Source organism: Coturnix japonica, chromosome Z, assembly GCF_001577835.2.
Source record: "Coturnix japonica isolate 7356 chromosome Z, Coturnix japonica 2.1, whole genome shotgun sequence".
NCBI classification, from domain to species: domain Eukaryota; kingdom Metazoa; phylum Chordata; class Aves; order Galliformes; family Phasianidae; genus Coturnix; species Coturnix japonica.
In genome coordinates, this window is record NC_029547.1 from 37,676,507 (window position 1) to 37,699,289 (window position 22,783).

Genomic DNA, 22,783 nt, shown 5'->3' on the forward strand with positions numbered 1-22,783 from the left:
ATAGGGAAGCACTAAAATATGTGGAGATATACTTAGGGTGAGAAGAAAATAGATTTAAAAAAGGTACTTCTCCATAATCATCAGTCCATCTTAGAAAACCCACATGCTAAAACAGAGCAGCAGACAGTTCATTGTTAGCTGACATTTCTGTTGATCACATCATCAGCTAGTATTCAGTTGATCTTGCTGTGAATATATTAATGTTGGATTACAAAATTGATGTAATCATTGTTCTGATAGTTTCCTTTCAAAATCAGGAATATTTGTAGGAGTGTTTCATGGATGCTTTCCTGGCAGACTTGGACATCTTCAAATAAATTTTCATTTGCAGTATTAGAGTTAGTAAGTGTCTCTGGCAAAAACAGTATTTTCCTCAGGTAAGAAGTGGAGATTCCTGTGAAAACACATTATATATTTGACCAATCTTTCTCTGCCTTTCTAACTCATTTCTGCCAGTGCCTTAGTTGCTGAAACTTGTTACCTCACTTTATATCCATTTTAGCTCTAAAATGTTTTAGCAAAAAGGTTTTATGTAATATGTTTTGATATTTCTCATAAAGAGAATTTTTCTAGTGCAGTGTAAAAGCTACTGGACTAGTAGGCTTGGAACTATGTTTCCAGGTCCTGCTTCTACACTGTCATTTTGCAAGTCTATTCACTCCATTTCTTATTTCCTATTTGTAAAATGATGTTAATATAATTTCTGCTGGTTAGAAGTACTATCTGAGAGCAAGATAACATTAATAATGTAGGCAGCATCTGTTCCATGCTGATTGTGTTGTATTTGACACTGAGTTCTCAGTTTCTGTATGCTAAAATAATATAGGTTATAGTATGGTGCTTTATTGGCTACTCTTCTGAATTCTGCTAATTAATTGCTGTTGTCTGTGTAAGGTTCAGACAATCTAAATATTTGTATGAGACATCTGATCATTCAATTTTTCACATTCTGGGAAAGAGTCTGGCTTCAGGAGTCACCCTTGGGCAGAGTGAGCCGCTTGCCAGGTATCAGGTCACACTGACAAAAATTTGTTAATTTTCATGTTTCACTTAAAATGTGTTTCATGTTTCACTTACAACAGATTGAGGTATCGAGTATTTGCATGACATCAGCTTTTATTTGTTCTTCCACGGGTGACAGTGCTATGGAGATAGTGGAGAGTCTGAGGGCAAGGGGTATGAGGAAGCAGCTGAGTTCCCCATGTCTGTTCAGCACAGAGCAGGGCAGGCCAAGGGAAGGTCTCATGGCCTCTGCAGCTCCTCACAGGGAGCAGAGGGGCAGACTCTGCTCTCTTTGACAGTGATAGGGCCCGAGGGAACGGCATGGAGCTGCGTCAAGGGAGGGGCAGCTGGGGTTAGGGACAGGGTCTGTGCCAGAGGGCAGTGGGCATGGAACAGGCTGCTCAGGACAGCAGACATGGACCTAGGCTGCTAGAGTTCAGGGAGCCTTTGGACAGTGCTGCCAGGCATAGGGTTTGATTTTGGTTGTCCTGTGTGAAGCTGGAGTTGGACTTGATGATCCTTGTGAGTCCCTTCCAACTTGGGGTATTTGGAGATTCTGTAATTGTATATTCGTTTGTGAACAATACAAAACATCTCATCCCCTTCCCTTTACTGTAAATTTGAACAGTGTTTCAGTGTTCTGCCCAGTGTTGTTCTGTCAGCTCATTTTCTCAGTTGTAGCATTTTGCTCTGGAATTTGCCATAGACAACATGATCCAGTAGAACAAATAACACTTTTGACAAGGAAAGCAAAAGAGAAGGCTTCAGAATATATTCCATCTGTGGCAGTGATATCTCCACATTCATTCCATGTGGTTTAGGTTTGGCTTTGAGGAAGGAATTATTTCTGTGAAAGAGTTATTGTGGAGGAAAGTAAGACTCAGATCTTAGCCACTGCAAAATAGGTTTCACCTAACACCTTATCTCCTATTTTCTGAAGCATTTTGATGATTTTTTTTTTGTTTGTTCAAGTTGTGAAAGAAATCAATCAGAATGCTTTTGTCCTCAAGCAGTTTCGTGTTCCCAGAATATCACAGGACTTAAAAGACTCAGCAAAACGAAGTGATGTTTTTGAAGTTTTCTTTCTTTAGTTTGAGAAGCTATTCACTGTGCTTATTTAATATAATTTATGTTTTAAAAATTAGCTCTTAAATGCATGATTTGGAAGGGGTGACAGTATGCAAGTACTAGAAAACTTTGTAAAACTGCAAAACACAGTGAAAGAAGCAGAAGTATTACGCCTGTGCACCAGCAAAGGGAGTCTAAAAGTTAATTAAAGGCCTTGTTACCTTCCCATCTGTGTCATAGCTGCTAATAAGAAATTGGTTGGCATGAAATGTTGGAGTTAGCAAAGGGTCAGCAGATAAGGAAGATGCTTAAGAGAATGTTAGAGGAACTGCAAAAAGAGCAGTGACAAGGGAGACTGCTACATGGAAAGCTAAAAGGAGACTAAAGCTGGCAGGGAAGAAATGCTTTCTTTTGATTATATATATCTGTAATGCAAGTGAACTAGCCTGCATCTCCTTAGTAGAAGAAGAAATTTCAAAAGTCAAGATTGATTGAGACTGTAAATGAGTAAGACACAGCACTAGTTCTAATGCTGTTTGGATGAGCCATCAAGTAATGGTAATGAAAGCACTAATTAGATGACAGTAGAGAAGTGTCATAAATATTAGTGAAGGCTGCAATGTAATCCTTAGAAGATTCTCAGAAGCCTTTCTTGACCTTATGGTTTCAGATTACAGTAATTGTATGAGACTGAAAAGCTAATGCATAAAATTCTTTTGTTGTTTATGTAAAAATTATTGTAGTATTTTTGCTTTTCTTTATCTTGTCTTAAATGGCTTGAATGGTAGTTTGGTTTTTGTCAAACAAGTTTGAAACCTAGCTGAGAAAGTTAAGTATGAAGGCAATACAACAGTATGTTTGATCTTTGACAAAAAACACAATTGAGTCTTTTTTTTGTAACTCTGCCTCCCATCTCATTTCCTTCCATTTAGGCCATGTGTTTATACAATGGGATCACCGATAAACAACAGAGCCCTTTTCCCATGCCAAGAACCGCCCATTGCCTTGTCAACATGGCAAGCATCAGTCCGAGCATCTGCAGACTTTGTTGTATTGATGAGTGGTGAAAACTCAGCAGACCCAGTCCAGCTTCAAGAAGGTGAAATTTATTTTCTACAGCAGTGTTTTCTATAGTTTTATAATTGGAGATATAGCTTAAGTAATGACATGATTTTTGAAAGGATATAAAAGCACAAGTAATCTCTAAGTGGGGATCCTGAGGTGGTTGCCCATTCAAGGTCTCAGTAAGAAACAGTAAGAACTTATGGATATTTTACACACCTAGATTTAATTTTTATTTTTTCTAAACCTAGATTTCACTTGTTCTGAAATGACTTTATTTTAATTACTTCGTAGTTGAATGTTTGACAGATAAAGTACTGAATCAGGCTCTTGACAAATCCAAGCCTTGATTAATTAAGCTTTTGGTTTCTTTTCTTCAGTCCACTGGTAGGCTAGTATGGCAGTGATTAAGATCTGCTACTGTGTTTTATCTGTTTCCTGAAATATACTGAGTGGATGAAGAGTATTAGTTCTGTACTCTGAAAATCTGGTGTTTGTTTTTTTGTGTTGGTTTTGTGTTTGTTTTTTGTTTTTTAAATTTGTAGATAAAACTACCTGCAACTGAGAGCAAGTAAGCATTTTTCATTTTTATTCTGTATTATTCATTCTTTAGACCTATGTCAGCACAGATAAAGAAGTTTTTATGGCAGTTAGCTAAATAATACAAAGTATGTCTTGCCACCATTAGTTTTGAACTTGTTTGAGAAGCAGGGTCAGTATTTTCTAGTGTAAGTAGTTTTGTTGTCAAGCCTTTAAATATGAAGCCTGCTTTATGAAAGTGGTATTCATTGATGTTCAGTGAGAAGTCTCAATAATACTAGTAGTTAGAATTATCCTTCCTTAACTAGGCCTACTTTAAGTACTGGTTGGTCCAGTGCTAGTACTGCAAGAGAAGTTCTAGATTTCTATTTTATTCCCACTTTCCCCCTGACGCACAAAGTAAACTGGATTCATACAGCATCACTGCGGCATTAATCAGCATTAATCAGTAGAGCTGCAGAAAGTGCAAGCTGTATTCAGGCTGCAGACAGCAGGAGAACTTAACTCTTGCACATAGAAATGGAGATAAGTTGAATGGGAACTTTCTGTGGGGCGCATACAGCATCCATCTGGTGGCTGTGTACACTGATTTTTAAAAGTTTTTTAAGTTTAAATCCATAAATAAATGTATATTCCCTTTGTAAGGAAGAAAGTTGTTGCTCCTTATGTTTGGACAAGACCCACCACTCCACAGTTATATACTCTAGTTGTGAAAAAATGAAATAAGGATTATAATGCTTGTATCTCACCCATTCTGATAAAAGAAGCTCTTAGAACTCAAGGAAAGCCAGCCTCCAATTGAACTGTTTTGGAAGTCTCAGTTCTGAAGCAATTTAAAATTTTAATACTTAGAAAAATTACAATGATTACAAGACAGGATCCAACCCTTACAGCAGTTATTTTCCACCATAAACCTGTCTTCAGAAATGACTAACACTTTACATATTTATTCCAGTTCTGACGAATTGCTTTGCTCAGTTTCACTCTTTCTCTAATTCACCCCACAGGCAAAGTCTAATAGTTGTTCTCAGCTACTGCTGTAGTGAACTGACTTTTTGTATAATCCTTCAAAACTGTTCATAGCTTATATTGATAAAATAAGTTAATTTCTCTACACTTGCAAAAAGGGGCTGGTGCCTATGTTTAGATAAGGCCAAAATTTTCTTTAATGGGAAACATAATGAAGCATTTGGATACGGAAAAGGAGCTCAGGCATACTTTTGATGTATAAAATTTTACTTCCTTTTGGCCAGAAGAATTGTGGGCTATATAGTAGTTTTCTGCAAAAGTTTTTTTATCCTGTGAAAAGATTGTTTAATGAAAGCTCATGGAAAAGGTTAGAGTTAGGTGTTTCTGGGAAAAAAAATCTTACCCTCTGAAAAGTCAAATTTATATTTGAGAGGGGAAGAATGAATAGAAGTATGATTGATTTGAGAGCCATCAGCTTGCATTGAATTATTTGATTATTTTGGTCATATGTGAAGCATGTTTCAAGCCTTGACTCTTCTGCTGAAATATGGAAAACTGACATGATGAGCTTCCCACTCATTTGGGCTCTAGTGTTTTCCTGACATGGTACGGAGAAAGTGTTCTTGATTTCAGGCTAGGACACCAGTTCTGCTGTTATTGTATAATTTATTTTTATTCACACTCCTCTCTCGCTGATGAGTTGTTACCTGTACCTTAGTGATATCTGCATGGTCTAAACTATTAGGAAGAGTAAGGATTCTTATGTGAATTTCTAGAAATAGAAACCTGTGGAAGATTTTCAGGCAACGTAAATGAGCATAAGCCAGTTAAAAAAAATATTCTCTTAGATCAATTCACTAGTTGAAAAGTCTGTACTGTGAAATAATTATTTCCTCAATAACATTGTTATGTGACTCTAATTGAAAGAGTCCATTAAATATGTATAGTGGTATTATAAGGAAAAACTAATTCTAGGGAAAACTATTTTTAAAATGCAGTTGATGGAGTGTTGAAAATGGCATCAATGTACCATATCATTAATGATAGGAATGGGACTTAGTGGCCCAGAGTCAGCCTGTCACCATGTGGAGAACATAAGTGTTTTTTGTATAAATCCTTGTAGTAGTTGTAATTGATAATTCTTGTGTCAACATAAAGCTTTGTATATTAGTTTATTTATTTATTTTTTCCAAAACCAATCCACTATATATCCTTTCCTAAGAACCCAATTTTTTTCCCTTGGTTAAGAAGGGGACACTATAAGATGTGGTGTTTGTGTGAAATACAAGCCATTTAGCCTCCAGATGTACTTTTAAATTTTTGTTAGTATTATTTTCATTTCATTGCTGTTACACAGAGAATGTGCATATATGTTTTATCACAAGCACCTTTACATTAGTTTTGATTCATGTTCAAGCGGTAGACATTCAGTAGTAAGCATAAAATCAAGAGGCTTGGACTGTGTGCAATTACTCCATATTCACATATTCCTAGTGTTTCTATCTTACATAGACTTTGATTTCCGCTAGGAGATGTGTTCTACTATTAGAAATACAGTGGTATAGAAGTCATCACCTGCACTGCAGCTAGTAGCAAAAGCTTGTATTTGAGCTTTTCTCTCTTTTCCCGAGGCAAAATTAAAGAGTCTGGTATTCATGTTGATTGATCTCCAATATGTATCAGGAATTAGTGTGTGAGTTAACAGATTGTCACATGCTGCTCATTCCTCTGGTTCAGTGCTGAACTAATATTCAAGTATGAATGGGAGACAGCTGTATGGGAACTTCTGTCCTTCAGATAAGATCAAAAATCTCTGCAAGTCACAAGGAGATCCAGAAAACTGGAGGATTCTTCATCCTAGTGCCCGAGCTAAATAGTATTTTACTAAGCTGTGCTTTTATGCACTGGAGCTAACTCTTACCTTGTATACCAAGTTCTAGGGTTGGGTGGATACCTCTTATTCTTTAGAACTAGCTGAATTGTGTTTTTCTATTAATTCATGGACATTGTTCTTATATATTAGCACATTCCCCCTGAAATATGTCATTTGTGCCAACACAAATATAAACACCACAGCATACAATCTTAATACTCCATCAGGCATTATCAGACAATGGCTTTCACATAATTCTTCAGCTGCAATAAACTCTGCAGGACTTAAACAATTTAGTAGTTTCAAATATACCGGAATGCATTAAAATTCTAATAAGTAATTTCATGATTCATTGTTATTATTTTAAGTACAGTTAAAAAAATGGCCATTAAATTGTTCTTTTGGGCAAAAAGAAATAGCTTATAATTTCTTACTCTTGTTAAATATAGTCCTAAATTTTGAATAGTTTTTTTTCCAGTTTTACCTCATAGAACTGATGATTGTTGCTGCAGGATCTGTATAATCTTAAGACAGACTTGCTTTGCAGAACCGATAACTTTTTTTTTTTTTAAATTTTTTTTTTAAATGATTTTAAAATTACCTGTAAGAAAATATTTTGCCTAATGTAATTATTTATATGAATCTGATTGCTTTTAAATTAAGTCTAATTTTAAGAAGAGGGAATAAGCATTACAAATATAAGGATCAGTGTGCTCTTCCTTTCCCATGGCTGAACCCTTGTCTAACCTCTTGTTGTTCCCAAGATGTCCTTGCTTGGTCTAAAACAGTTTTCATAGTACAAAGTGCTATTAACTTCAGTAGATAATCTTCCTATTTGATGTGTACTGCTTTCTCTTACCCTAGAGGTGGTGCTGTATACAAGGAAGCCACTGGTAAACAGAGGACGGTCAGGAGAAAGGAAGAAGGGGGAAAAGGAACAGAATGAAGCTTGTCATCCCAGTGTGTAGTGAGGATACAAGTAATAGAAAACGAAACAAATCACACCGGTCTGAAAAAATGTTAAAGAAAGGAAGTTATAGGAGAAAAGAGGTATCTGGGAAGCAAACCTACCAGTGAGAGTTAAACCTTATTTGGAACAGTACTTCGTGGCGGTTGCTTTAGAGAAGTGTTGTGTACGTGAAGAACATTTCAATCTTTGATCAGTGAACGCATTATAGAGAGAGCCTCAATTATTGCCCTTATAATATGAGCTCACTTACAATGCTGAGTTAGGACCTCTTAAACGAAGTAAAATACAAAACAGAAATGTACAGAAAGTGGAAGCAGTGTTCTACATCCTGAGAAGTTTGGCAAGGGCAGGTTGCTGCACCTGTGGTCTCTAACATCAGTGCTTACTGGTTGATGAATGGACTTGGAGAAGCTCTGTGCAGAAGGAAGTGGGGGTACTGATAGATGAAAAACTCAACACGAGCTGGCAGTATATGCTTGCAGCTCAGAAAGACAATTGTACCCTGGGCTCCATCAAAAGAAGTGTGGCTAGCAGGTTGAGCAAGATGATTGTCCCCAGAGATAACTTATTGCTGTCTTTTTATACTTTGAGGGACTCTAGAGGAAAAAAAATGGAGAGAGGATCACTATAAGGAAACTAAGTAACAGTGTCAAACTAAAAGAAGATAGATTTAAATTATCCTGGGCTCCATCAGGAGTGGGGGTGGCTGAGCAGGGTGGCCAGCAGGGATAAGGAGGTGACTGTCTGTCTCTACTCTGCTCTTGTGAGGCCCCATCTGGAGTACTGTGTCTAGGTATGAAGTCCTCAGTACAAGAAAGACAGAGAGCTGTTGGAAAGCGTCCAGAGGAGGACCACGAAGATGATCAGGGGGCTGGAGCACTTCCCCTATGAAGACAGGCTGAGAGAGTCAGGCTTGTTCAGCCTGGAGAAAAGAAGGCTGCGGGGTGACCTCATTGCAGCCTTTCAGTACCTGAAGGGAACCTATAATCAGGAGGGGAGTAAACTCTGAAAGGGATGATAGTAGCAGGACAAGGGGAAACTGTTTTAAGATGAAAGAGGGAAGATTTAGTTTGGATGTTTGGGATAAGTTCTTTACTAGGAGAGTGCTGTGGTCCTGGAATAGGCTGCCCATGGAGGTTGTGGATGCCCCATCCCTGGAGGTGTTCAAGGCCAGGTTGGATGAGGCGCTGGGCAATCTGATCTAGTAAACGTGGAAGTTTGGTGGCCCTGCCAGGCAGTGGGGTTGGAGATTCATGATCCTTGAGGTCCCTTCCAACCTGGGTCATTCTGTGATCTGTGGTTCTGTAAAGTAGATATAAGGAATAAATTCTTCTCTGTCAAGGTGGTGAGGCACTGAATAGATTGCCCAGAGAAACTGGAGGTGTTCAAGACCCAGGCTGCATGGGACTTAGGGCAACCTGATCTAGTGGGTAGCAACCCTGCCCATGGTGGGAGTGTGGACCTAGATAGTCTTAATGTCTTTTCCAACTCAAGCCATGTTTTTCATGGGTTCATGTTAGTGCATATAATTCAGTTGTACAAGGGAAGACCACTGTTAGAAAAATATTTAGTGATCCTGTGCAATTCTAGAGTATGAATGGAGAGGGCATCTAAAATCTCTGGAGGAATTGGATTGAGTTCCAGCTGCATATGTAAAGACAGTATAGATCTTGGATCTTGTCCTGATAGTATCCAGAATTTGCATGATCTGTAAAATGCTTACAAAATACATGAGATTGTTAGTTGTTTTTCTTTTATTCAGGAAACTCAAGTTTAGATAAATCTGTAAACACATATCAAGAAAATGTAATTTCCCCTGTATTTGGTTTCTGAATCATTTTTCAGGCTTGTTCCGCCTCTGAATATCATGTTTGTTGCCAGTCCATATAAATATGTGAATGCAGTACATACTGTCCTTTCTGGATTACAAACTGATTTTGACATTCTGTGCAAATTACCATCACCTTTTTCTTACAAACAAAATCTATGGTCTTGTTCCAGCCTGTCTTGCTAAACTTGTTTATCTTTGTAACCCTCTCCGCTTCCTCTGTTTGTGTAGCAAAGACCTCTTTCCTTTGCTTTTAGACAGCGTCCTTGCTATTGCGAGTTTTCTCTTTTACATCTTCTGCCACCTTGAACAATTTTGTGTGACTGCCTTTTGGCTTTCATTTCAAGTGAAACTTCACATTATACTAATACTTGAGAATCTGTTTTTTCATAATCGGTACTGTTATAGGCTATGTCTTTTGCTCAAAATGGAATTTGCTTGTGTTGGCTCGTTTGTATCTTTGGTAAGTTTAAAAAAAAAATAAAATGAGGAGAGAATTTGGTAAACTAGTTATCCTCTTTGTTTCAGATATGTTTGGAGCAAATGAGTTCCTTCTGCTCACATACTGCTGTGAGATTAAGAAAATTACAGGAGTAATGTATGTTCAGCTTTTTTATGACAGTGGTAAATGTTGCTGGAAGTGGAATAGAGTGTGTAAGTGGTTGCTATTGCATATAAGAGACAGAGGCTTTTTCTGGCAGATAAAGAAAGATGAAGCCTCAGCCTCTTAGAAGACATTATAAACATTATACTAAATAGTAGGTAGCAATATTTGTTGAGGTTGAGCAGTAAGGTTTTCTAACTTGTCCCTTCTTTGGACAACTTGACCTTCTAGTGTCATTAAGTTAGAAGATAATTACCAGCGCCTTTCATTCCCTTGTGTCTTGTAGGGCGTAGTAGTCCTACAAGGCTACTTTGTTATTTCCAGCCTCCACACCTTTTTTTTTCCCCTGTTGATAGTATTCCATATCCCTGCTTAGAATACTATTGCAAGTATTAATGTTTTCTTAAAATAAGTGGAGTTTGTATGTTTCCACAGTTCCATGGGCACACTTGCTTGCATATGATTCTATAGGCTAGATTGTTTCCTAGAGTAATCAACCTATTCATATGGTGTATCAACTGTACTTGTGCCCATACATGGGTACTTAAGTGTGACCCATAAGCTGTGCTCATTTTAGAGGGGCAAATGTAAACCTAAGCAGTATTTAGATTAACAAAAGGTAGGCTGCCCCAAAATATCTTGAAGTTTGTCCACATGTTTGCATATATAGTCAGCATTTAATATACGCTCTGTCTTCCATCATCGTGTTCCTATACTATTAAGTCTTATCTTTTTACCTTACATTAGGTTTTCTAATATTGCTAATATTGCTCCTGGATAATCATGACTTGAAATATTCTATTTGGCAATATTCTATCTGGTTCTGAGTATTAATTTCTAACTCCCTGGTTGGCACATCTATATCTTGTATTGCCAAGTCTGATCCGTAAGTACTAGTGTTGTTTGTTAAAACTTTTCTGTCAGTTTGGTACTGTCAAGAACACAAAGAAAAGGGTTTGTAATGTTTGTAGTGTTGTACAGACAATACAAATTGTATGGAAGTGATCCAGGGTTGACAGAATTAGATGTTAATCTTTTGTGACTGAAGATGCTATTAGATTTCACATCTGATAGAATTCTTGGGCAGTAACAGCTGAATGTACCAGCAGATAGGGGAAAGTTAAGGCCTTAAGTATAGAATCATCGAATGAAAGAATCACTAAGGTTGGAAAAGACCTCCAAGACCATCCAATACAACCATACACCTGTAACCAATAATTCTCACTAAACCATGTCACTCAGCACATCTAAACATTCCTTGAATACGTCCAGGACCAGTGACTCCAACTCCCTCAGCAGCCCATTACAGTGCCTGACCACTCTTTTGGAAAAGTACTGTTTCCTAACATCCAGCTTGAATCTCCCCTGCTGGGACTTGAGGCCATTCCAAGTCCTATCACTAGTTACATGGGAGAAGAGGCTGACTCCCAGCTCACAACTACCTCCCTTCAGGCAGTTATAGAAAATGGTAAGGTCTCCCCTGAGTCTTCTCTTCTCCAGACTGAACAATCCTAGCTCCCTCAGCCACTCCTCATCAGGCCGGTGCTCCAGATCCCTTACCAGTTTCATTGCCCTTCTCTGGACATGCTCCAGGACTTCGATGTCTTTCTTGCAAATGAGGGACCTAAAACTGAACACAGTACTTAAGGTGTGGCCACACCAGTGCTGAGTACAGATATAAGTAAATGATACTGAATCTGTGGCGGTCACATATGACTGCTCTTATATGTCTCAATGATTTTTTTTTTTTCTCCAAGAAAAATAACAGGACATAAGGTTAGTGATATGACCCAAAATCTCAAGTACACAATAATATCAAATATTGACTGGGTGCTTTGACTGATGAATCTGCACAAATGTTCTTTTATTCACAGGTATTTTGAGCTGGTACTACTATGTAACTATGCCAATGCCAGCATCCACCTTCACTATTGCTGTGGGGTGCTGGCAGGAGGTTAAACAGCAATGCTTCACAGCTGCTATCCAGCCAGAAGATGAGTTTTCCGTGCCATTTTCACAAGCTGATTTCAGGTTGGTGTTTGGAATATTGTTGAAAAGTGACATTTTACTCCGCCGTGACATTTTCTCCATAGAAGGTGAAAATAAGCCATTTCAGCACAGGAATCAAAATAGAATTTGTTTCACCTTACTAGAAAAATCATGACAGGGAAATAAGTCCCAAGACTTTTTTTCACGAGTAAGGGTGTGGTTCTTTTTATGTAAAAACAAACTGCTTTCATGAGCAATAGCACTAATCCTACTATTCTCTGGATTTGCATATTACATCATGTGGTGCTTATTGCCCTGCTGCAGGACTACCAGATTCTCCATTTTTTATTACAGACTCTTGCTGTAAGATCCTCAGTGCTACTTATCTTCACCCATACTGGATATCTAGTGCCCACTAGTGCCACAATTCTTGGCCAATGCAAGTCCCTACTTCTCCTTTCTTGTACAGTCCCATTGCATAGTTAGAGGTGGCCTTCACAGTTGTTTTCCTGGGTTGGTGTGTAATGTTGCAGTGGTTCTGTGAAAGAATTTTGGAAATTCATTCAAATCAATGAAAAATAGCCTGTTGACCAGTACATGCAGTGGCTACTTTGCTATCTTTAACAAAGCCTGTAGAAATGTAATTAGTTTGGATATTATCTATCTCTCTTTTCAATCTACTCAAAAAGGTTCATTACATTTAAATTATTATGGGGTTGTCTGTCCCTTTTGATATCTGTAAACGTGAGATCTTCCTTCAGTCTTCTTTTTCCCAGGCTGAACAGACCCAAATTACCCAGCCTTTCCTCAAAAGGGAGATGCTCCAGGCCCATTATTGTCTTTGCGGTCCACCTCTGGATTCATTCTATGAGATTGCTGTCTCCTGTGAATGAACATTATAATGTCACATAGTCCTTCCGATGACAACTGAAGTTAAAAATTAATTTTCTGGAGCAATGAAGCTTGATTCCACGTCTTCACCTTAGTTAACAGAAATCTCAGACACAGCACTTGATTCTCTGACATGTTACAGTCAATTTTTCAAAGTCCTTAGTTTTTTTTGTTTTTTGTTTTTTGTTTTTTTGTTTTTTGTTTTATTTTTTTTTTATCATGCAGTTAGAAACTTAGCTTGAAAAGGAAAGGGAAATGGAACAGGGAAGGGAAAGGAAGGGAAAGGAAGGGAAAGGAAGGGAAAGGAAAGGAAGGGAAGGGAAGGGAAAGAATGGGAAGGGAAGGGGAAGGGGCCTTACTCATTACATAGCTGTTTTAGGGTTAATACTGTGTTACCATTAAGATTGTGGAAGTTTTCACCATTTTGATAAGAGTTGGCGAGGTTTTGGAAACTGAGGACATAATTGCTAGAATTCAAAATTAAAGGACTCTGATGACTTGCAGCTTGGCTAACATCAGTAACACATGCCTGTTCAGCCTTAAAAGCAGTTTATACATATATATTTATGTTATAGTTTATAGCTTTCAGAAATTATTTCCTGCTTATTCCTCTGCTATTTATTTGTTCATTATGTGACTGTCTATACAGAAGTACTCAGTAATTGTTAACCACGTTTCTCTAATGTACAAGATATTCAGTAATTGCTTTGATGCAGGATTTTAATCTGACAGAATATTTAATTTTTATTCTTTGGAAACTTTTGGAAAACAGGATTTTCTTTATCTTTCTGCAGCAAAAAGTACTGCAAATTCTAATCAGTGTGAAGGTCATTGTTCTCATCTGTTTTTGTTGATTAAATTGAGACAATTGGACTGATCTATCTGCAACAGGTGAACTTTCAAAGAAAAACTAACCCAAAAAGATTTTTTAGAAAAGCACATTTGAGTGCTAGAACAGTGAATACTCTCTGTTATTTAAGTCATTAAGTCTAAGTAACCAAAACAGTAGCAGGGGTTTCTAGAAAGTAATAATAAAGAGGATAAACTCTTGAGCAGCAGGAAAAAAAGATTTCTGAAAGAAATTAGTTAAATGTGTAATATAATTTATGTTCAGGCACCAGTGTGCTTGATGTGAGGAGACTGCACCAAAATAGTAAATGGAGTTAGAATGTAAGATAAATTTCCTATCTCCATAATGACTAATTGGCAAATGTTAAGAGAACTGAAGTGCTGGCTTCTGTGTTCCTGTTTAATCTCAACTCTGACAATTAAATACAAATTTATATTCTTTTAGAGTAAAAATATTCTGGTTCAGATAATCATTGGGGGAAAAAAAAAAAAAGGGTGTTAAATGGTAGATGGAGTTTTTCTCATATGTAATAAAAATTTACTTATTTTACACAATGTGTTTGGTTGACACTTAGAAATTTTGGCACTTCTGAGAAGCATAGCTCTTTTCTACATCTTATAATTTGTTTTCGTGTATCAGCACCCAATTGGAGGGAGTCTTTACTCTTATACTCTTACAAATATAAATGGCTTTTGGTGATGCTTGGCACATTAAGTATTTCAGCTGTCCAGGCATAGTAGAACCAGCTTCTTGAAGCTGAAATCTGTTACCAAGGAGAGGCTCTGCCCTGTAGAGAAGACAAGTTAGCAGGTGAAAACATGAAGCTCATTTCTGCTCAGATACAAGTCTATTTGGATAGATAAAGACATATGACTCAGTTTTAGAAAGGATCAGATTTATTCATATTTCTAGCCCCAACTTTTAACGTTCTGTAAGGGCGTTACTCTTATCTTGATACTAATGTGATATCTGTGTTGATCAAACTGACTTGATACCTACTTATTTTTCATCTAAGGAAAAAACAAAAGCAGTAAAAGCTCTGAGAGATTTTTTTTTTTAAACTAAAAACAACAGAAAAGAAATGGAGTTTTGTTGTAGTTGCATGTAATAAGAGAGTAAAAAAAGAAAATTTGCATAATCATTTGAGTAGAAGTTCTCTGAACAAAGAAGCATTTTTGTATTGTTATTTACTTTTTATCTTTTTTTTGATTCGTTTCTTCTATAAATCCAAGGTTTGTATATTTCTTCTTTTTTAGTTATCTGTATCTGCTCTATTCAGATATGTAATAATTCTGACCTATGTTTTCACAGTGCTAAACATGGGTGAATGGTACAAGAAGATTAAATGACATGGATGTATGTCAACTAACTGCATCATTCTGGTGTCTGGAAAATATCTATGTGTTAACTATATTCAATCGTATATTTCTGTATCATGTTAAACTATTTTTTTATTGTTATTGTCAGATGGAATAAAGAAAGCTGTGGTCATATGGAATATCCCTGCCGTTTCCAAAATCCTGCTGCCACGTTGCAAAGAGTCATTCCCTATAGAGTCTTTGCTCCCTTGTGCCTCATGGAACACTGTGAAGAGCATTTACTTCAGCTTATTCCTCAGTGCCTCTCAGCTGCTTATTCCACACTGGGCACACATCCCTTTTGCAGGCTTGATGTTTTGATAGTTCCTTCAAACTTTTCCAGCCTGGGAATGGCTAGGTAAAGTATGTTTTTACTATTTTACCTTATTCTGTATTTTGTATTTTGTTTGACTCCTTTTTATCAGTTTATGAACAGAGTAAAATTGCTGTCAATACGAAACTGCTGTTTTATGAAATGAATTTTAAAATGCTAATTGTTGCTAGCTGGGTTTTGCTTAGTAGGTTTACTTGCCTACTTTGTGCTGAGATCTTTAGTTTCAGTGTTAAAAGGGCTTTGGAAGCAAAATATAAGTTCGTAAGACATGTGTCTGAATTTCCGCTTTGCAAAACTGAAGGTTTTTTTATTAGTTCTATTAATCCGAGTACTTGATGCTAATATTATTTCATGGGTTTTGGTGGTGGTGGTGGTGACTTTATCATTCTGTCTTGACAGAGTATGTTAAAATTCAGATATGTAGTTTACTTACAAGTATTTTGTTGTTTAAGATATTCTAATCAAACACTGGGCTTTGGAAGCTGAGGAAAGCAAGCTATTAGGTGTTCATGTAATTGAGGAAAATAAAAAGCTTAATTAAATATTATTGTTTTTACAGTACAATTTCCAGTTGTGCAATAGCATAGGACTTTTAGCTGTAGTACTAGTACAGAAACATGTACCAATTAAGATTTCCAATTTATTAATTTTATTAAGAATATGTAAGTTGCTTATCAGATAGCATTTGCTAATAGCAGAGAGTAAAATGCTATTTGTATTACTATTTTCTAGTACCACCACTAGACTAGAAGCTTTTAGGTGTATATATTATATAGTAAAACGTCCAAGGGAGAGTGAAGGCTGAAAGGAAAACTGCAACAGCTGCTCCAAAAGTAATGCATCCTATTTTATAACATTGGCCCACAAAATTCTAGGTAGATGGCCACATAGCAGTAGAGATTGAACCTTCCCACCAGTATTCCGTTATATTTTCTTGCCATCAGACAGATGGCAGTAGAGGGGCAGTCTGATAATATGGTGTCTGATAAATTGTACAACTAATCAAATACGAAAATTTGAAAAATGCTAGATGTTTTGATTTTCCTTTCTGTAGACTTCTTTATTTTTATTCAGCTTTCATATTGCAGTCTTCCTCAGAGAGCTTAAAAAAAAAAAAAAAAAAAAAAAAAAGTTGTCATGTAATAATGTATAGTTTTTGTTGCAGGTTTACTTTTTTAAAGACTGTAAAATTTAAGAATCCTGCATTCAGTGACACTCTTCTTTTTCACATCAGCCTCATAGTTGTAGACAACTTGCATATGTTACTGGTATTTGGTGATAGATTTTTGCTTAATAGACTCATAAGTGAAAGTGTCATGAAACAGACTCCTTGTTGCTTGGTCACCTACTACAGATTATATTTGGTTTGGTGGTAGGTGAGATGTTGAGTACCTTGTTCGTGAAGCTGTATGAAGTTGAGAGAGTTGCTTAGTAGTTTCTACTGATTTCAAAGACATGGTACACAAAGACTGACATGTGTCCTTTCCAGTCATTTCTGTGAGTGAGAAGAAGACTACATTTCACTTAACTGTATGAAGAGAGCAGTGATCAGTGGAGCCAGGAAAGACACAATACGTGCACACAGAAAAAGAATTAAAAAAAAAAAAAAAAAGAAAGAGAAAAGAGTGAGAGATGTGTAGACCAAAATAATAATACTGAGTAGGAACAATCTTCAAGATTCTGTTCTTGGTATGTTATTGCTCTTTGGGAAGATGGCAGTGCTTCCCCTGCATGTACCTTTCCCAGAAAAGGGAAAGGATGCCTGGAGGGTGCTCTGTTGCAAAACCATCTGTGGTTATCTGAATCTGGACTGTGTATTTGGAATTTGTAATAATGCTTTCTTTGTGGAGGAGATGAGAAAACCTCTGTGTATATTTCCTCATGCTTCCTCTAATGACTGTTCATTCCAAGTGATCCCTATCACTGAATATAAGTAAAGGATGAAAGAAGAAGCATGCATACTTCCTGATGCTTTTCATTCATCAAGCCAAGCACATTCAAATTTTTAAAAATTGAAATAAAATAAGAAGTTATTTAAATGTCAAACTGTTTGGACAGCAAAGGGAATTATTATGTGACTCATAAGAGCTCACTTATTCTTGCTTCATGTGATGTATTTTTTTTTCAGGGATTATTTGCATATAGCAACTACTTACATGGTTTATTCCTGCCCATGCAATGATAATTACATTCATGACTTCAGTTAAGACTAAGTTGTGTTCAAAACCATGCCCAAACCCACATTATGGGAAAAAAATAAAAAAATAAAAAATTGCTGTTTCCTTAGATTAGAAAGGGTAATATTTACCTTTTTATCTGAAGTCTGTCTCTAGCAGTATAACATAACACAGCATGCCAGCACAAATACACTACCATTTTGAGAATTCTAATTGTATTCCTGTCTGCTAGGGAAGGTAACAGTCAAATTTTAGTCAACATCTTAAGTATTAGGTCTTTACAGCATTTAGCACTTTCTTTGTTCCTCATTAGCTGGTACTTACTGTATTTTTATATTCCAAATACTTTCCTATTCTTTGGGGGGGCATTTCTTCAGCATTTTAGAGTAATTTAAAATGATGATAGCTCTTCCGTGGAGTGACCTAATTAGGTGTTTTAAGCTGTCTATTCTAGCAGCTGCCACTGTGAGTCAGTTGCATTACTCCTGAAGTCTGACTTTGTCAGAAAAACTGTGCTTGAAAGCATGTATAATTTACTTATGTTTTCTTTACACCTCTTCCTGTCTTTTAAAATTTGCGTTTAATTTTTGCATGGAAACAAAATCTTGACTGCATATAATCATTGCTGTCATTATTTCTTGCTTCCTGAATATCTTTCAAGTGGGAAAACTTAAGTTTGCATACCTTCTTGGTATCATGATATTTTAGTTCAGATGATTCTGTATAGCTTCTCAGAAATCTTATGCTAGTAGCAGAAGAATGTGATCCAGATAGCTTTGTTGGGGATATGTTAAACTCTACGTTAAGAGAAAAAAAATAAAAATGAATAAAGCATTGTGGATCCAATTTAAACAGTTTAAAATCTAGGAATTCAGTTCTTTTTGCAGAACTTTGAGAATGGCACAAATGACTAACAGCATTTCTTTTTCCTGATATTAAGTTCTCTCACTTTCACAAGGTAGAGACTGGAGGAAAAAGGAGTAGGAAACATATGAGACTGCAAAGATTCTAGAGCTCCTAATTAGACTGTGCAGGGAAGAGATTATATAATCATAGAATGGCCTGGGTTGAAAAAGACTATAATGATCATCTAGTTTCAACTTGCCTGCTAAGTGCATTGCTACCAGCCACTAAACCAGGCTGCCCAGAACCATATCCAGCCTGGCCTTGAATGCTTCCGGGGATGGGGCATCCACAACCTCCTTGGGCAACCTGTTCCAGCACGTCACCAACCTCTGTGAAAAACTTCCTCCTAATATCTAACCTAAACCTCCCCGTCTCGGTTTAAAACCATTCCCCCTTATCCTATCACTGTCCACCCTCGTAAACAACCATTCCCCTTCCTGTTTATATGCTCCCTTCAAGTAAGGTCTCTCTGGACCCTTCTCCAAGCTAAACAATCCCAGTTCCCACAACTTTCTCCATAGGAGAGGTGCTCTAGCCTTCTGATCATCTTAGTGGCCCTCCTCTGGATCCATTCCAAAAGCTTTGTGTCTTTCTTGTGCTGGGGGGCCCCAGGCCTGGACACAGTACTTCAGATGGGGCCTCACAGGAGCTGAGCAGAGGGGGACAATCACCTCCGTCTCCCTGCTGGACACTCCTCTTTTAAGATGCTTGAGCTTATATTACACCAAAAGACAAACATCAGTTGTATGTTCTAAGTACTAACAGGCTGGAAGCAAGAGTAGCTCTTCAGTTTTGGCAGTGTTGGTGATGACCTGTAGGAATTGTGTGTAGGCTTTGCTGGTGTCTAAATATTTATCAGTTGCAAATGTGAGTCAGTAGAATTACTCAGCTGAACAAAATTTGTGGAAAGAATTCAAATGAAAAACAGGATCTGTGTGTTCCCTGGGTGTGTTCAGTCTCTTCAGATCACTTCATTCCCAATCCAGTTTTACTGATCCCATTTGAAAGACCAGTATTTCAAAATCTCTTCCTAATGATCTTAAACTCCTTAATTTCCTTTTGTTTTGGCAGTACCTGCAGAGATTCTAAATTCCTTGTTCTTTCTCATTCCCTGAGGAAGGACATCCTACCATATATAGACTAATTTTTTTTTGCCACCTGAGTTTGTTTGAGTCTTGACCCTCTTGCACTGTTTAACTGCATGAGACCTCTTTTTCCTTGGAAGTTATTCCTTCCTTGCTAACCATGGAGGGCCTTTCACAGTCACACTAGGCTTTTGCATTTCTTGGGCCTTGGAACCTGTTTAGCATTTTTCTGCTTTTTCATAGCAAATTCACCTATACTTATTTTACTCCCTTGAGAGTTGTGGACCTTTATTTTCACTGGGTTGGAGGATGTTTTTAGAAACAATTGACCTCAAGAATTCTCTTTTGCTCTTGCAGCATACATAATTTAAATAACATAGGATTACTACTTTTTGTGTTTGAATTTGAAAACTGGCACTTGCATATTAAAAAATGTGTAGGCCAAGTACTGTACATTATAGTTTGTCACATCACACATCAGTGAGAGCTATGAGTATGATGAAAAATGTCTTCTTTGCTCTTTACCTTGCTCTTGTGTATTTTTGTAAGCACTAGTAGTAACTGCTGAAAACAAACTAATGAGATAGAGAGATCTTTGGTTGTTACTAAGGCAAATAACTTAAAATGAGATACCAATGTTTTCAAAAGAGGATGCCAATATTAAGCTATTTGAAATCTATCTGAGCTCTGAAATTAGTGGCTTTGTTTTTAAATGTGCTGGACACCCTTGAAACCCAAGTGGTGTTTGATGGCAGAAACATAAGGGGTCCTTGGCAGAACTGTAGATCATATCAGTTTATATTTCTGGCTAATGAAGAATTTGGCAACCCAGTAGATAATAAAGATCTTAGTCTCTTTTCTGTCATGCAAATAGTCCTTTGATGGTGTTTCAAGAGAAAGAAGTTCCCCTTCTTCAAACATGACTTCAAACATCTCAGCATAACTCTTGAGGCTTTCCAGGCCATGTCAGAATGGTTGTTAACTTTTTAAATTGAAAAGGAAAAAAAAACCACAAAACAAAACAGAGTAAAACAAAGCAAAACAACAACAGAAAACAACAAACTAAACCAAGCAGCCTCTCTGATCTGCATGTTTGCAGTCATCATTTATGCAAGCTGTATATCTGCAGTGTTCCAATAACAACTGATAAGTCTATAGTAAAAACAGCCAGGATTACTGGAAACTATTCAAATGTCAAACCTCATATTGTTCAGCTTTACAGAATAACGACTAATCATTTGCCTCAGCTCTAGATGCCTTTTGTGAGAGTATATGCTTATGTAAACTTTTGGGGGGTCATTATTTTCAGTTGTGATAGTTTAGGGAAATATTTCCAAAAACCTTAAATATGAACATTCCTTGGTCTGTCCAGCATAGCCAGAAATGACTGCAAAGAAAAGTTCAAGTAAAAGAGAGTTTGAAGTCTGGAGAAAGAAAAAATATATATTTAATGTATTCATGCTTTTTTATGTAACAAATTTTTTCTTACTTTTTGTTTGTTCTTGGTGGGATCTCCTTACCCAGAAGGCTGCAGCTTGTCTGATAATCGAATCCTTGATCCTACAAATAGTTTTGCATGTCCTTCAGCATATATGCAAGAATCCTTTACGTTTTGATCAAAAATCATATTTACATGTTGATGGGGTTTTTTTTTTGTTTTTTTTTTTTGCTAGGATTATGACTTCATAAGTGAAATTTGACTTAATGATGTAGGCAACTTTAATGTGATTTGAAATTAAAGTATAGTTTCTTGAGCTTTTACTTAATAAAAATATTTGCAAGTAATGATGCTTTGGTATACTCTCAATGATTCTTTTTAAATATAATTTGAAATCCATAGTGGCATCCATATAGGAGGAAAAAGTACCAGTCATTCTTGTGTTTCTATGATGAAAAATCAAGCAGGATATTGGGCTGAAAATAACAAGTAGTCCATTCATCAGTGCAAACAGAAGTGCTGAAGCAGAGCACAAATAGTTTTTAATCTTAATTTCTGTTTTTTGTTTTTTTTTTTTTCCTATTTAAATGGCCACTTTGGCTGAGTTCTTGAAGAATGGATGCGAATTACCCTTTTTTTCTTTTTTTTTCTTTTCTGTTTTTTTTTCCCCAGATATATATTTTTTTCAGTTAGCTTTTTTTTTTTTTTTCCTTTGGAAAATTATGTATTTTGTAAAATCATATGCAAATAAGTAAATTTTATTTGTTTTATTATTGTGGAAATTATGAAATCCATACTGGTTAGTACAATGTCTATCATAGAAAGTTGTAACTGCAGAGATTTATTTTAATTTATATGATGTCCCCTTTGAGTAGCTGTTGCTCTGGTAGAGTAGTATTTAAAGTATTTACTAGCCTCACATGGTCTGTTGCAATAAAATGAATGTAATATAAATAATAATCATCTATACCTATGCTTATCAAAGCAACTTCAGAGGTTTTCTTTGACAAATGGAGAAGGGGAAATGTGATACTAGCTGGGTAAATACTTGACAAGAAAAGTTGGATATCAATTTAAAATGCTGCTTTTGTTCTTAATACAAAAGTCCTGAATGACATGGTATTCAAAACTGACTGTAGTCAATGTGGGATGTAATCTGCAGACATATATGAAATAAAAGAGATTAAAAATCTGTCTTCTTGCTATCTAAATATGTTATATTTCATCTTAGGCTTTCTTTCCCTCAGATTTATCACTGTCTTAGCTATAGAATTTAGGTTCAATTTTTATGAAAATTGAAAATTATTGGCGTAGTGACAGAGATTTAGTAGTTTTTGCTTTTTCTAGGGCATTGCAATTCTATTTCAGGAGAACAGAGCTATCCAAAGTTCATCCATGTTGAAGGTGATGTTTTAGTTGTTGCAGAGCAGTGCTTACTCTATGGTAAGGGTTTTTCAGATTCTTATACTGCCCTGCCAAGGAGGGGTGCAGAAGAAGGAGGTCCAGAGCCAGGGCCTCGGACCTAAACTGGCCAAAGGTATATTCCATACCCTGAGTACATGCTGAAAAATAAAACAAGGGGAATTGTCTGGGGTCAGGGAGGCACCAGCAGGCACTGTTGCCTGGGGATCAAAATCATTCAGCTGGAGGTGGAACAGCTGTGTAGTGCATTACTTTATCTGTGTATTCCCTATTCTCCTTCTCCCCCGCTCCTTCTTCACGGACCTTATCTCAGTAAGTTAATTTCTTATTCTGAAGAGCATATTCTTTTTCCTCTTTAGAGTAATATTAAAAAGATGAGTAAAGAGATTTCTCACTTTCAATAGCTCTTATTCTTCT

At 36.7% G+C, this 22,783-nt stretch overlaps 1 protein-coding gene across 9 annotated transcripts in view; it reads left to right on the top strand.

Moving 5' to 3' along the window:
• The window catches only part of AOPEP (aminopeptidase O (putative)), a 175,935-nt gene that overhangs the window by 16,591 nt on the left and 136,561 nt on the right, over positions 1-22,783 (top strand). For all 9 annotated transcript variants that reach the window (XR_004305705.1, XR_004305706.1, XM_032441530.1 and 6 more), the window contains 3 exons: positions 3,003-3,169; positions 11,791-11,947; positions 15,114-15,362. Coding sequence is in view for 7 of the 9 variants with exons in the window: in XM_032441530.1 (XP_032297421.1) it covers positions 3,003-3,169; positions 11,791-11,947; positions 15,114-15,362 (573 nt within the window). In the remaining 2 variants the exon portion in view is untranslated. The remainder of the gene's footprint in view (positions 1-3,002; positions 3,170-11,790; positions 11,948-15,113; positions 15,363-22,783) is intronic.